Raw genomic sequence first — 15,434 nt, 5'->3', positions numbered from 1 at the left:
CACAGACCCTCTGGCATGCTGCATTCTGGATGGGAGTTGGTATGGAAGTATAGGGCGGGCTCCACAGCTCACTAATAACTGGATGGCTAGGATGGGTGTGGAGGTTGTGAAGGTGCTGGGCTCAGCATCCTAGTGCTTTGGGATGCTCTTTGCAGCCTCCCTGCCCTCATGGCCACAATGCTGCATTCAGGATAGGGCCATAAGTTTGCAAAGAGGAACAAGAGGATGATAAGGACCGAAACACTGGGGGAGACAGCAGTTGCCAAATGATGCCTGGCAATGCTGAGTGGCAGTGGCTTTCAAGTGTGAATCACAGGCTGTCTGGGGAAGTGGTTTCCTGTCTGGGTGAGGGTGTGTGCCTGCAGACAGCCCTCCCTGGGAGAGGAAAGAAAGTCTTCTCCAAGAGAGTGGAGGAGGCTAGCAGCAAGTCCATGACTTCATGGTAGTCCTGTAAACTCTCCTGCTTATCTTCTCTGCAGTGCCTGAAAAGGTGAGAACCTTATGTACCAAATCTCCCAAACAGTAAGCAAAGCAATTTCAAGGCTACAGCATTTCTTCCCTTTTCTTTTTTTGATCCATACCTGCTAGCGCACTGACCAAGAGGTAGGCCGTAGAGAAGAGTTTCTGGTTGTTTACCACATCCTCTGAGCCTGGACGCTCGCCCTGCACACTGCACCCCACCAGCCGCAGGAAGGTCGTGAGGTTGTGCTTCTGTGACGGCTTCAGCTCCCCCAGTGTCACCAGTGAGGATGACAGGCTGCTGACTATGTCATCACACTGTGGGATGGGGTTGGGGAGAGAGACAGATGTAGTAAAGCCAGAGGTGAAGCTGGGTACAACCCAGCCTCCACCTTCACGACATACACCCCTTACAGTGAGCTGGAGCATTCATACATGCTAATTCACTTCAGTCGTGTCTGACTCTTTGCAACCCTATGGACTGTAGCCCACCAGGCTCCTCTGTTCATGGGATTCTCCAGGTAATAATACTGGAGTGGGTTGCCATGCCCTCCCCTCCAGGGGATCTTCCCAACCCAGGGCTCAAACCCGTGTCTCTCATGTCTCCTGCATTGACAGGCGGCTTCTTTACCAGTGGTCCCCAAATATAGGTCCACCTGGAGCTTCACAATAAGACCCTATTTGAAGTTCTTGCAGATGTAGTTAAGGTAAATCTCAAGATCACCCTAGATTGGAGTGGACCCTAAATCCAGTGGTGGGTGTCCATTAAGAGTCAGAAAAGGATATGGCCACGTGAAGACAGCAGAGACTTGAGCAATGTGGCCACAAGCAAAGGGATGCCAGGAGCCCCCTAAGAGATGGAGCAGGCACACAAGGATTCTCTCCTAGAGTCTGTGGGAAGCAAAGCCCTGATGACACCTTGACTTTAGACTTGTGGCCTCCAGAACTGTAAGAAAATACATTGCAGTTTGTGGTAATTTGTCACAGCAACACTAGGAAACTAATACACCCTTCTACTCTGCACCTCAGCTACCTTTCTACAGTTAGAAAACTAAGGGGCTAGGACTAAGAACAAAAGAAGCTTTAGGATTCAAAGGAGGTGAAGAAATTTCAGATACAATTTTACCCCAGCTCAAGATCTATCCCAAGAGACCTAGCCCAGAAAAACAGGCAGAGACGCTGCCTTGAGGTGTCTCCAATCTTACCACTTGTTCCAGGACCACCAGTATTTCTTCATCCAACAGGACCACCTGGAGGACGTCATTCAGGGCTGTCTGTTGGTGCTCGGGCAACTCCATGAAGGGATGGAAATTCTTCTCTAAGAGCAGAGTGGCTGTGAATGCAGCAAAGCACACCAGGTCTCATGACTTACCCCAGAACTAGGGCCAGCAACTGAGGCTTTTCATAGAGAACTGTCCTCTGTTCTTTCATAGACACTTCCAGCTGCACAGTCAATAGTGGAACTCAGAAATAAAGAGTATTAAATACCACCCTGTGTGTTTTTCACTAACCAGACTCTTAAAGGAAGAAAGGAGAAGGGAAGGAAAGGGAGGATGGGGAGATAGGAAAGAGGGAAGCCAAGTTTTATCTCAGACTTTTTTCTGATGACTCACTAAACATTAAGTCTAATCAATTTCCTGAAAAAGTCGTTTGCAATTATTATTAAATTATCAAGTCTAAATTACCAAACATCAGTTAGGACTTTTACAAAGTTTCAGAGCCATATAAATTCCAAAATACATTATTTTTCATATCTTTCCAATACACTGCAGATTTTGTATCCTTTAACATGAAACGCATGCTTTTCAAGGGACTGGCATAATTTTCATTAGGCAAACACAAGATAGGCACTTTTCCCATTCTTCTTTACCTGTCCTGGAGAATGGGTTAGAACCCCAGCTGGATCACTCAGCACCCTCTTCAGGATGCCTGAGCCTCGCCCCTTAAAATCTTCCTTTTCTAACACAGTCAGAAGCTGCTAGTAATTTAAGCCCAGTGGGAATTTGAAAACAAGATTTGATAACTCAAAGCTCCCATATACAGGGATGCATAGCAATACATAAATGCACCACCTCTGCTGATGTAAAATTCCAACAACAGTTATACTAAAAAAACCACCCTATAAACCCAATTAGGTCCTCACCAGCCCCGGCCTGGATAGAAAGCCTGTCCTAGCTGCTCTAGAGTTTAAGGGCACAGAAGCGGGCCCCCACCCTACTCCAGCCTAAACCACCCAGCCTCCCCACTCCACCCCAGGCTGACTAGAATGACCAGCTTGCAGGGTAAACTAGTGGGAAAGGAAATTATAAGAAAGCTCATCCTGTCTTATCACTTCCCTGTAGTGCATGCAGTTAAGGCTGCAGTGGTTCTAATCTTAAGTGGCAGCTGAAAATCACACCCAAATATCAGGAGGAGGCCTTCAGCCCGGGCATTAGATGGGAAAGCTTTAAGAGTGGGCCTTCACTGCCAATTCTGTCAATACTGACATTTTTGCTACAAAAGCATCTATCTTCTGGTTTGGGACTCGCTGAAGCCCCATTCATGAGTCTTCTTACCCTCCAAGCCAGAGATTCTGAGCTGCTCCTAGCTCTCTTTAGTAAAGTGGAAGTGAAAGTCACTCTTAATTATTCATTTCTCTTTTTCCTTGCCCATCTCCTTTTCTACCATATACTGTACTACTAATTCCCACCCTACTCCCCCACAAAAACTTTTAAAACACAAAGTGCTGGGGAGAGCAAAAGGAACTGCTGCAGGCATGTCACACGTCCTGCCCTCCTCGTCGCTGGATGCCTTGGCACCATACGGCTTAATGGCACATGGATATGGGACTCCAAGAGAGCATTTTATTTTGCAGTGCTGACAAAGCATTGCTTATCTTGGCAATGAAGCCTGGAATAAATGAAACAGATGCAAAACTCGGGTTCTCTCTCCTCGCTGCTGACTAGCTCTTCTTGGTAGTCAGCAAGACTGCCATGGTTCAAATGAAAATGCTAGGCCCCTGACTCTTGCCCTCCTCAGCCTTCCACTGCTTCCTTAAAACAGACCATCCAAGACCAGAGGTTCCCTAAGATCTGACCAAGGTGGATCCTGCTGAGAACCGTAATGACTCAGGCACCATCTTCTCTGTTCTCAGGTGTTTTCCATGAATCTCGGGGAATCAGCCCTCCTGAAGGGCTCACCACTTCATGGGGGCGGAGTAGTCAACCACCCGTCAGCTCACCATGCCCCGTCCTGTGACACAGTACCTTGTTTTAAAACACTCAGTGGCTTATCCTGGGCAGACAGCCCTTGCCCGGCATCCGGCGTGTCCCAGAACGCAAACTCTCGGAAGGGCAGGGGGTCCAACAAGACAGAGTTGCTTCTCCTTTCCTGCTCAAAGCCACCATGCTTCCCTTGTAGGAGGCAGAATTCTGTAATGGAGGAGAAAAGGACAAGCCAGGCAGAAGGGTCAGCCTCACTGGCACATCCCAGTCCCAGCTTTACCTAAATCAAGAGAGCAGGGAGGCACATCCATCCTCTTCCCCATAAACCCGCTTCGTACATGTTAAGCTGTTTGACCAAAGTTCAGCCACTTCCTACAAATACCAGAAAAATGGTCATTCCTAACATAAGGCTTTCTGAATAGGCAGGAAGCAATCTTCCAGTCATCAGAAGTATTTCCTTAGCTTGAGTGGAACAAACCAACTCCAACAAACAACCCACAATATATAAGTGAGGAAATTTGAATTTGATTGATAAACCTGATCTGACTGAACTGATACTACAGAATTATTGACAATATATTTAGGTGCACACGTGGTTACATGGCTCTTGGAGAGTCGATTTTTCTTCATTAACAAGTAGTAAAGTTTTTACTGCAATTATATGAATGAAACTTATATAGAGTGGGAAAATCCAGACACGAATATATTCTACATGAATCCATATGAAGGAAAGTTAATCTTTTTAAAAGCCTTATCTTTTAGGGATGTTTCAATATTTATAAACAAAAATATATAATGCCTATGATTTGCTTCAAAACAATTTTGAGTAGGGATAGAGGGAGGTGGGGAACTTATAGATGAAACATGAATTGTCCAAGTTAATAAAGCTGGATGGTAGGTACACGGGGTTCAGTATATTATTATCTGTACTTCTGAACATGTGTGTAATTTCCCAAAATAAAAAAGTTTTTTAAAATAACAAAAAGAAATGCTCCTTAAATACTTTCACATTTGAGAGCCCAACTAGGGTAACTAAGTTGTAGGTAAAAATGCAACGGTGTGTTCTTGCTAAGCAAAAACAGAGTGTGAACTTAAGAATGAGGATTCTCCTTCTGACCTAGAGTAATGAAAATAAAAATAACAAATGAGACCCAATTAATCTTAAAAGCTTTTGCACAGTGAAGAAAATCATAAACAAAAAGACAACCCTCAGAATGGGAGAAAATATTTACAAATGAAGTCACCAACAAAGAATCTCCAAAACACAGACACACAATGCAGCTCAGTAACAACAACAACAAAATGGCACAATCAAAAAATAGGCAGATCTAAATAGACATTTATCCAAAGAAGACACACAGATGGCCAGTAGGCACGTGAAGGATGTTCTCCATCACTGATTATTAGAGACGCAAATCAAAACTATAATGAGATATCACCTCACACTGGTCCAAATAGTCATCATCAAAAAATCTACAAATAATAAATGCAGAGGAGTGTGTGGAGAAAAGGGAATCCTTCTACACTGTTGGTGGGAATGTAAACTGGTACAACCACTATGGAGGTTCCTTAAAAAAGTAAAAATAAAACTACCATATGATCCAGCAATCCCACTCCTGGGAACATAGCAGGGGAAAACCATAATTCGAACAGATACAGGCACCCTTGCACTATTTACAGTAGTCAAGACATGGAAGCAACCTAAATGTCCATCAACTGAGGAGCAGAAAAAGATGTGGTACATACGTACAATGGAATGTTTCTCAGGCATTAAAAATAAAATAATGCCATTTGCAGCAGTATGAATGGACCTAGAGATTGTCATTCTGAGTGAAGTCAGAGAAAGGACATATATGATAATTGCTTATATGTAAAATCTTTCAAAATGGTACAAATGAACTTATTTACAAAACATAAATAGAGTTACAGGTAGAGAAAACAATTTTATGGTTAATGGGAGAAAACTGGGAGGAGATAAACTGGAAGATTGGGATTGACATACAGTAATTACTGTATATAAAACAGGTAGCTAATAATAACCTACTCTATAGCACAGGAAACTCAATACTCTGTAATGACATATATGGGAAAATAATCTAAAAAAAGAATGGATTTATGTATAATTGAATCACTTTGTTGTACACCTGAAACTTAACATGGTAAATCAACTACACGCCAATAAAAATTTAAAATAAATACATATACACATAAACAGGAAAAAATGTTTTTTAAAAAATCATATTCTCAGGGAGTGTAGGTCTCAGCAGATCATGGATGGGGGCAGGAATCTACTTATTAGAAGGCACCTGAAACTAACACAACATTGTTCAATAAAACATTTTTAAAGAATGCGCATTCTTTTTATGCTTCTATTTAATAATTTGTGTACAGGCTATGGAATGAGAATGTGGCTGAGCCTAGTACTTGCATGACATGTGGAAGGTGTGGGTATTAACACATTTTGAATTGGTGTGGACACTAATGACATCCATAAGACAGGACGGTCCTCAAAAGACAAATGAAACAAGCTTTCATTTACTCACTCAATCTACCCACACTCCTGGGCATCCAGGATGCCCCTGGCTCACTCCACCTCTACATCAGGCACCAAGGTGGTGAACTGACTACCAGGTCATGCTCTCTCAGAACAAGGACCAAGACCATTAACACAGCCTCAAATGCTGCCCAGAGCCCTGTGGGGCCAACTGTATTTTGGAAGTCCACAGCCCCAGCAGTGCTCTTCCTTTACACACGCACAGCTCCTTTGAGGGCAGTGCCAACTCCTCACTCTTCGCAGCATCAGACATGTTGCAAGGAGCCAGAGACTCAAAAGGACTACAACCTAGGCTTTGACAATGAGTAAGATACAAGTGGAAAAAGTGGAGGGGGTCACCGAAGCCAGACTGGCAGGTGCAGAGAAAGAACCAGTGGATGAAGAAAGAACTTCTTGGATGAAGCAGTGACTAAGTAGCCCCCTGAAGCCTGGTAGGAATTAGCTGGGCCAAGAAGAAGGGAGCACTATCCAAACAAAGGCTCACAATAAGCGAGAGTGGAGAGTTCCCAGACGGTGGGTTAACTTTGGAGGTGCTGGAGATGAGCAGGAAGGCTGGACACAATGTGCCTAGGAGTGCAGACTTTATCTTAGGACAAAGCGAGCCTCAGAAGAGCATTCCAGCAGGTGAGTGAAATGACCAAACATGTATTTTTAAACAATCACATTAGCTACACTGCTAAAATGGGGAAGATCTGAAGCAGAGGAGCCAGTTAAAAACCTGTGATGGGAACAGGGCAGAGGATGTTGATATCAGCCTCTGGACCTGCAGAGAAGTGCACAGACCCAGGAGGGTGGAAAGCACAGGTTCTTGTCCACAGGTGCCCCATAAGTTCATGCTGACCCTGCCATATTTAAAGTGCATAACCAACAAGGACCTACTATACATATATATATATATATATATATATATAGCACAGAGAACTCTGCTCAATATTATGTGGCAGGCTGGCTAGGAAGAAAGTTTGGGGGAGAATGGATACATACACATGTATATCTGTGTCCCTTTGCTGTCCACCTGAAACTATCGCAACATTGTTAATTGGCTATACCCTAATACAAGATAAAAAGTTTTAAAAAAAAATAGTTCGTGCTGAAAGGACACTGGTAAAAGCTTAATTCTACAAAGCAAAGACTAAAATTCAAGACGAGAACATGATGTTTCTCATTGGCCACGTAAGAGGGGAGCTGTTGGCAAAGAGGGGTTATGGCTGAAGGAACCCCTTGGCAAAGACAAGCCCACTGATGCCTGCCCCAAGGGACACAGAGGGAGTAAACTCCTGGCAAAGTTTCAGGACAGCTGTCAAATGTACTCACACCCTGAAGCGGGGAGGAGAGATCAGACAGCCTCTTTAGGGTCAGACCAACGCCTGCAGGGCTGTTTATGAAACCAGATTAGAATGTTGTGCAGGAAGAGCAATAAAAAACACAGATGGGGAAAAGAAGCAGAACTGGCTTAAAATCGGTGAGTCGCACAGAACAAGAGTCTGACCACAAGGCTGCACAGGCAGGGCAGGCGACACACTGATAACAAAAGCCGAAAAGCGAGAGTGAAAGTTGCTCCAACTCTTTGCAACCCCATGGACTATATAGTCCATGGAATTCTCCAGGCCAGAATACTGGAGTAGGTAGCCTTTCCCTTCTCCTGGGGATCTTCTCAACTCAGGGATTGAACCCAGGTCTCCCACACTGCAGGCAGATTCTTTACCAGCTGAGCCACAAGGGAAGCCCAAGAATAATGGGGTGGGTAGCCTATCTCTTCTCCAGCGAATCTTCCCGACCCAAGAATCAAACCAGGGTCTCCTGCGTTGCAGGCGGATTCTTTACCAACTGAGCTATGAGGGAAGCCCTATAACAAAAGCTGAAGGAAGAACTTAATCTAATGAGGCAGTGTTTTCAGTGGACAGTCTTTCAAAAAGAAAGAATAATAATCAGATCTGGGATGACACAGTTTTTGAACCATGGACCTAAAGGATGTTGATCACAATTCTTGGTATTCCTGGTATCCTGTGCATCCCCAACAAACCCGTGGACCAGCTTCCTACACCTGGCAGCTTCACTTTTCGTCACCTCCCTGAAGCACAGAATGCTCCATGTGTGAAAGAAAGAGGGAGGCTCAGTGGCAGCGCCCCATGCCCCTCACGTGCCCACTCGTCTACTGTCCCATCAGGACAGTCCGCGATCTGAGAGCCCATGGGAGCTGAATCGTGATTCCTCAAGTGGCCGAGTGAGGGCAGAAGCCTGAGTCCCAGAAGTACCCCCATCCCTGGCCTGGTCCCCCCACCTGACAAAACAACCGGGGGAGGGCAGGAGGCAGCCATGGGTGTGCTGGCCCATGCGAGCACACGCTTACGGTGTTCTCACCATGGAACACTGAAAGTGCACAAGGATGGGGAGTCGTGCAGAGAGCCTCCACGCAGACACTGACCTGCTGTGACCGCCTCTCTCATCTCTATCACACACACACCTCACTCGCACCACCATGTCTGAAGCAAGCCACCAGTTTCTTTTCACCTGTGAGGAGGTCACTGTAAATCTCTAAAAGCTAAGACGACTCTTCATAAACAAAGCTACAATAACGTGACCATACCTTAAAAAGTTAATTATTTATGATGTTACATATATTCATTTCTGTCCTCAAGAAGCAGTCAGTTTTCTTGGGCTCCCACAACCTCTTGGAAAGAGTGTAAGGGAAGAGCCCTGAGCACCTAAGAGCATCAGTCACACCAGCTACTAAAGCTTTAGTTTCTTCTTAGCTTTGAACACACCGGTGATCAGACAGAAACGTCAAATGCAGCTTTTTGGGCTTCATGTTGGGGGAAGGCAGGTAAGATAATTAAGATGATGACAGTATTATAATAGCCAAGGTGAGTACTTAATAAGCTACCAATATTCCCGGCACTTCACACGCCTCATCTAACTTGCTCTTCATGGCAGCCCTGTGGGGTATGTCTTTGCTCTCCCAGACACAGGAAGCCGAAGCTCAGCAGGCCTTAGTTAGCTGCCTGAGACCTCACAGGACCCCGTGGCTCTCGGGCTGATGGCCCAGTCTACTCCACCACAGAGCTCACGTCCTTCCCTCTGTGCCCTCTAAGTGAAACACTCGCCCCATGCGGACATCCTGCACCAACGCCCCCCAACCACGGCCTGCCATCTCACTTGCCGGGGACATCCCCCGACTCTTCTGGTATCTCTTTCCTCTCATCCCCAGGGCAGCCAGGGATCCTCTACAGGATGAGCCTCAGGGTAAAATGGGGTGTCCCTCCTTGATGACTCAACCCACCTCCAGAGGCCCGAGCTGAGGCACACTCACCGAACTGGCCATCTGCCCTCACGTACAGCTCGATGACGCCGTAGGCAATGGTGGTGGGAGCCGGGATCTCCAGCACCACGTTGCTGTCCTTGATGATGTTCCCATCCTCCATCGCTGATACCTGCAGGAAGGGTACATGCTCCCACCTGTGCACTCAGCTCCCCCAGGCTTCTCCTGCCTCCCATGTAGCCAGCCTAGGCCCTGTCCCCCAGAAGTGCCGGGAAAATGCCCACAGAACTGGGGGCAGAGGAGAGCCAGCCAGTAAGGGTCAGGATTTAATCCCTGTCAGCCTCATGATGTCCTACACATATTCTAAAGTCAGTGGCCAACCTGTAGCAAAAGGGCAAGAATCCAGAGTTTGGGAAGTAGTGAAGTTAGGTCTATGGTGCTGAGTAAAGAAGAAAATAAATAAGTCAACTTCCCATTTCCCTCATGGAGGATTATGCAAACAAGCTTGAAATCCTAAGAAAATCATCAATGGTAAGAGTCTGACTAGGAGAACCTAGCTGAGAGCAAGATCCCCTAAGCACATCCTCCCAGACCAGGTATGTGACACACTGTGCCATCAGATAAAACTGGGGAGAGGCTGGAAGGAAGGGGCACAAGGAGGAGGGAAGGATGGCCAGGAAATGCCATGTCAGCAGCAAAGCTCTCTCCTTCAGACCCTGTCACAAATCTGACTCTTGCCCACCATGGCCTGGGGAGGATGAGAAGTGGCTCAGATGCTGGAGATTAGAGGCCTTTATAGCAACTTGAACCTGGTCAGAGTGTAATGACTACCAACCTCCGGACACTGCAGCAGGCTCCAGGCCTTTGGTGAGAGTCACTGTGGACAGAAATACTGGCAGAGTCAGCTAAAGCCATCTCCCATCAGACCTCATCACTCTGTCTGGCCTGCCCACCCCAGGGAGAGTCCAACTCCAGACATGAATCTCCACCTCCTTCTAAATATAACATTACTGGGCCCTGTGGTATAATTTGAAAGTTACCCCAAGAAGGAAACTTCTCAGAGCAGAATATTAGACACTGTGGAGGGGAGGCAGTTTGGGGTTAGAGCCTCCTGTTCAGTACCACTGAAACTCAGGGATCAGCTTGGTAGGACTTTAACTTAATCAAGAAACATCTATTTATGTATATTAAAGACACATGTGCTGATCTTTACCTTTCCTAACTCAATCCACTGGGGACATATGGCAGCTAATCTCAAAATCCTCATTTCTGAGACCTTTGATTCTTAGGGGCTCTAGGAGTTATCTGTGCATTGGCCTGACCAGTGCTAATTTGATCCATTTTTTGAAGGGAGAATGCACCTGATTCCAATCTAAGCATCCCATTGCCCTGGCCTTTGGTCTGCTTCAGGAATGGGCACAGCCCGGGATGGTCCAGTGCCTGCCTGCCCTGAAGCACTCTTTCCACTAGGGATGGGGTGGGATGAAAGTCAGGAGCTGCCACCCCACAAGCTTATATGAGAGGGAATCCACCTTCAGGGAAGGCAGCTCACCAGCTTCTCAAGTCCTGGATCTAGCAGTGACTGAATAGATCACTCCAAATGTTTCAGTTACAGGAGTCAATCAGTTCTTTCTTGTTTAAATCAATTTGAGTTGGATTTCTGTTAACTCCCTACAAGAGTCCTGAAGAATGAAGACCCCACTCCCAGAGGGCCCTGACAAAGGCCTCTGTGGTCCCTGACCCGGCGCCTTCCTGGGCCAGGCACGCACCTGCACAGTCTTGGTCTGAATCCCCACCATGCCACCACACTTCTCCTCAATCTGGACGTGCTCAGATATCACGCACTTCTGCGTTGTCACGATCTTCTGCGTCAGGACACACAGGACCGCGTTCTTCCTCTCCAGCACCTGCTGCAGTACCGGGTTCTTCAGGTTGATTGTTCTGAAAACAGAAAAGGCCCATGAGTGGCCTCGGGGAGGTGGAGGCCACTCATGGGCTTCTTACACAGCTGGTGGGTGAGAAGCAAACAGGTGACAGCCAGCATCCTTTATTTCCTGGTGCTGAGAGGGGGCCAGCTCATACAGAGGGGCAGAAACCAAAGTTTCCTGAGGCCACCTCAGAACTTCCAGGCCTTCAGAGAAAGGCTGGCATCACAGGAATGGGGTTCCTGTCAAACAGCCATGCTGACTGTCACAGAGAAAGAAAGACACCCAATAGGTACAGGAGCTGCAATCCATCTGCTCACACCCTGGGAACTCCACTCTGTCATTTAACCAGAGGCCAAGGGACCACAGACATCACAGGCATGGGCAATAAATACAGGATGACTGTGGGGGGCATGCTGACCAGTGCTTCTCACAGAAGAGAAGGGGAAAGGCTTGAGGTACAAATAGCAAGGGGAAAACTGGATTTTAATTTTAAAATTATTTTTTAATCTGTCTGTCCAGGAAGGATATGTAAACTCTTAGAAGGGATTTTAGAAGGGCTTCTCAGTTAGTTCAGTAGTAAAGAATCTGCCTGCCAATGCAAAGGGCACAGGAGATGTGGGTCAGGAAGATCCCCTGGAGGAGTAAATGGCAACCCACTCGAATATTCTGTAGTGGGCTACAGTCCATGAGGTCGCAAAGAGTTGGACATGACTGAAGAGATTGCACACGCATGCAGAAGGGATTTTACATCATTTTACAGATGGGGAACTGAGCCAAGTAAGGTGTGGCCTGCCCAGGTTTCCCAGCAGAGACTTGGGGCTCCCAGGTGGCTACTCTGGGGCATTTCAAGAACAAGGTCAATTCCCATCTACAGAAGATGATGTGCTGATTAGAAGCAAATGATGTAGTGCCCACTCTGGAAGTCCTGTTCGATGCTATGAGTCTATGGGGTGGACAGGAAGAAAACCAGATTAGAGTTAGTGGCAGCACAAGAACAATTACAGTGTTCACCCTGTGCTTTTGAAACAGTCCAAGGTAAGTTACCTTCAAAAGCTTCGCCCCATCGCCAATCCATGCAGTGGCTGTCACCCCACCCCCCAGGCAGACGCAGCTTCTCCAGGCTTCAGAAAGCATCCCCAGAATGGAGGCAAGTAGCTGGAAAGATCCTGTCTCCATGTAAAAGGCTGCCCGTGCTGGAAACAACCCATATCCATCAACAGATGAACACCAATGTGGTCCATGCATACAATGGGACATTATTCAACCACAGAAAGGAACGAAGCTGATGTGCTATAACACGAACAAACCTTGAAAACATTATGCTGAATGAAAGAAGCCAGGTACAAAAGGAGAAATATTGGATGATTTTACACATATGAAATATTTAGATCAGGCAAATTCTCAGCCACCGAAAGTAGATTTAAGGTTAACAGGGGCTGGGGAAGAGAGAATGGGGGAAGGGGGTTCTTGTTTGATGGCTACAGAGTTTTTATGTAGGGTGATGAGAAAGTTCTAGAAATGGATAGTGGTGACGACTGCATGACAGTGTGAAGGTACTTAAACCACTGAACCATACACCTAAAAATGGTTAAAATAATAAAATTTATGTTATATTTCATCACAATTAAAAAAAGTAAAGACACGTCCATCGACAGATGAATGGATAAAAATGTGGCACATATATACAATGGAATATTATTCAGCCATAAAAAAGATCAGAATTGGGTCATTTATAGAGATGTGGGTGGGCCCAGAGTCTGTCATACAGAGTAAGTCAGAAAGAAAAAAACAACTATCATATATTAATGTATATATGTGGAATCTAGGGGCTTCCCTGGGGGCTCAGATGGTAAAGAATCTGCCTCCAATGCAGGAGACCTGGGCTCGATCCCTGGGTCAGGAAGATCCCCTGGAGAAGAAAATGGCAACCCACTCCAGTATTCTTGCCTGGAGAATCCCAAGGACAGAGAAGCCTGGTGGGCTACAGTCCAGAGGGTCGCAAAGAACCAGACACAACTGAAGCACCTTAGCATACATGCATGTACAACACTGTAAAGACATGGGAAAAACTGTTCAGTCTCGGTAGTGGTCAAAGAAATGCAAATTATAACAATGCTTCACACATATTAAGTAATAAAGTAATAATGATGAATCGACAACAACAAAAAAGCCGCCCAGAGCTCCATTTCCAGGAAGGCAGATAGGGCAGGGGGAAGCTGCCTGGTGGGGGCTCCAATCCCAGCTCTGCCCCTCCAGCTAGGTGACTGGGAGCGAATGGCTCCACCCCGCACTTCCTTATCCTTGTGGATACACTGATGGTAATGCTGTCTCTTGCTATGATAGGAGTAGGGTTTACTTGAGAGGCCACATGGTGAACAGTCAGCATGTGCCAAGCAGACAAAGGCCCCCCGAATGCTGGCGGGCTCTGGCCACCATCCTGTATGTCCCCCTAACCAGGGCCCCCAGAACAAAGCAGCAGGGTGTGCAGTTGGTGGGAATGGTAGGCAGTCAACTGGACTCAGGTGCTGTTTCACATCTCTCATGCCCTTAGAGCCTCCAGTGGCACATCTCATCCCAAATCCTCCCCCCAGGCAGTGAGGCCTCTAGCTCTGACCCCTGCCTCTGGGGACCCCACCTTCCTGCTGCCTCTCTGCGCCTTAAACATACCAGGTACAGGCCTGCCCCGAGGCCTTGACACACTGTCCCCAGGGCCCCCACATCTGACACAAGTCACTTCTCAGGCAGGCCAGTGTTCCTTGCTCACCCTGTACAGGGCGACACCCACTCACACTGTGACACCCTAGCATGTGGACATGACATTCACATACTCTCAAGAGCACACTTCCACATGACACTCTTCCAGGTCCTCCGTTTATCTGTTCATTGCCTGTCTCCTCCCTCTAAACCAGTAGTCCCCAACCTTTTTGGGACCAGGGACCGATTTCATGGAAGACAATTTTTCCATGGACCAGGGGTGGGGGAGATAGTTTCCAGATAATTAAAGCACATTACATTTACTGTGCACTTTATTTCTAATCTAATGCCTGTATCTGACAGGAGATACTGGCCTGTGGCCCAGAGGCTGAAGACCATGAAAGTGTTAGTCACTCAGTCATGTCCGACTCTTTGTAACCCCATGGAGTGTAGCCCCCAGGCTCCTCTGTCCATAGAATTCTTAAACTCATGGAATTAGGGGTTGTGCATGCCAAGGGCACAGTACATAGTTTTGGAATAAATGAATATTAAAACGTGGGGTGTTTTTTTCCTCTTTGTGTATCTGCCTTAATGAACAGGCAAATGTATGAGTGGGTATGCATCTGTGGAAAGACAGAAAACAGGAAGATGGAGGAACTGGAGGATAAGCAGTGTGGTTTAGAGAATGACGTGTAGTTGTGACTCTTCCTACTGGCACAGATTTGAAGATGAAGGCCAGCGTATTCACCAGCAGGACCTACATTTGAACCAGGCCTCGCTGACCTTCTCCTTCTGTTGCACACCATCTCCTATTCTAGCCAATTCTTGAAAAGCAACTCTCTCAATTACAGCTCAGGTACTGGCTCCTCCCCATTTGATGAGCAGTACATCAGAAGCAGCTCCTCCCACCCACAAGCCCAGAACTAACAGCAGAGGAACAACTGAAGGCTGCCTTGAGGCACCTGAAGTGACTCTGGGGGGTTGAAAATCATTGCAGTGCTTCATGGCCTAAACAGATCCACTAGAGTGCTTGATATTGCCTTAACCAATGTTCAATTGTTTGAAAAGAAAAACCTCTGGGACTTCCCTGGTGGCCCAGTGGTTAAGAATACACCTGCCAGTATAGACACAGGTTTGATCCCTAGTCTGAGAAGATTCCACATGACACAGGGCAACTAAGCCTGTGCACCACAATTGTTGAGCCTGAGCTCTGCAACAGGAGAAGCCACCTCAATGAGAAGCCCACGTACTGCCACACACTGCAAGCAAAGAAAGTCCCCGAGTAGCAATGAAGACTCAACGTAGCCAAAAATAAATACATATATGTGGTGGTTTAG

At 46.6% G+C, this 15,434-nt stretch overlaps 1 protein-coding gene across 4 annotated transcripts in view; it reads right to left on the bottom strand.

Annotated features, from left to right (window-relative positions):
* The window catches only part of GSDME (gasdermin E), an 88,177-nt gene that overhangs the window by 27,697 nt on the left and 45,046 nt on the right, over nucleotides 1–15,434 (bottom strand). For all 4 annotated transcript variants that reach the window (XM_088834610.1, XM_055421018.2, XM_055421019.2 and 1 more), the window contains 5 exons: nucleotides 11,245–11,416; nucleotides 9,527–9,647; nucleotides 3,705–3,869; nucleotides 1,665–1,792; nucleotides 582–777 (listed from right to left, as the gene is read on the bottom strand). In XM_088834610.1, coding sequence (XP_088690736.1) covers nucleotides 582–777; nucleotides 1,665–1,792; nucleotides 3,705–3,869; nucleotides 9,527–9,647; nucleotides 11,245–11,416 — 782 coding nt within the window. The remainder of the gene's footprint in view (nucleotides 1–581; nucleotides 778–1,664; nucleotides 1,793–3,704; nucleotides 3,870–9,526; nucleotides 9,648–11,244; nucleotides 11,417–15,434) is intronic.

Source organism: Moschus berezovskii, chromosome 3, assembly GCF_049115385.1.
Source record: "Moschus berezovskii isolate FMDL1 chromosome 3, NW_MosBer_1.0, whole genome shotgun sequence".
Lineage (NCBI taxonomy): Eukaryota > Metazoa > Chordata > Mammalia > Artiodactyla > Moschidae > Moschus > Moschus berezovskii.
Note: the sequence above shows the minus strand (reverse complement) of the source record. Positions and strands in the feature narration are given on the sequence as shown.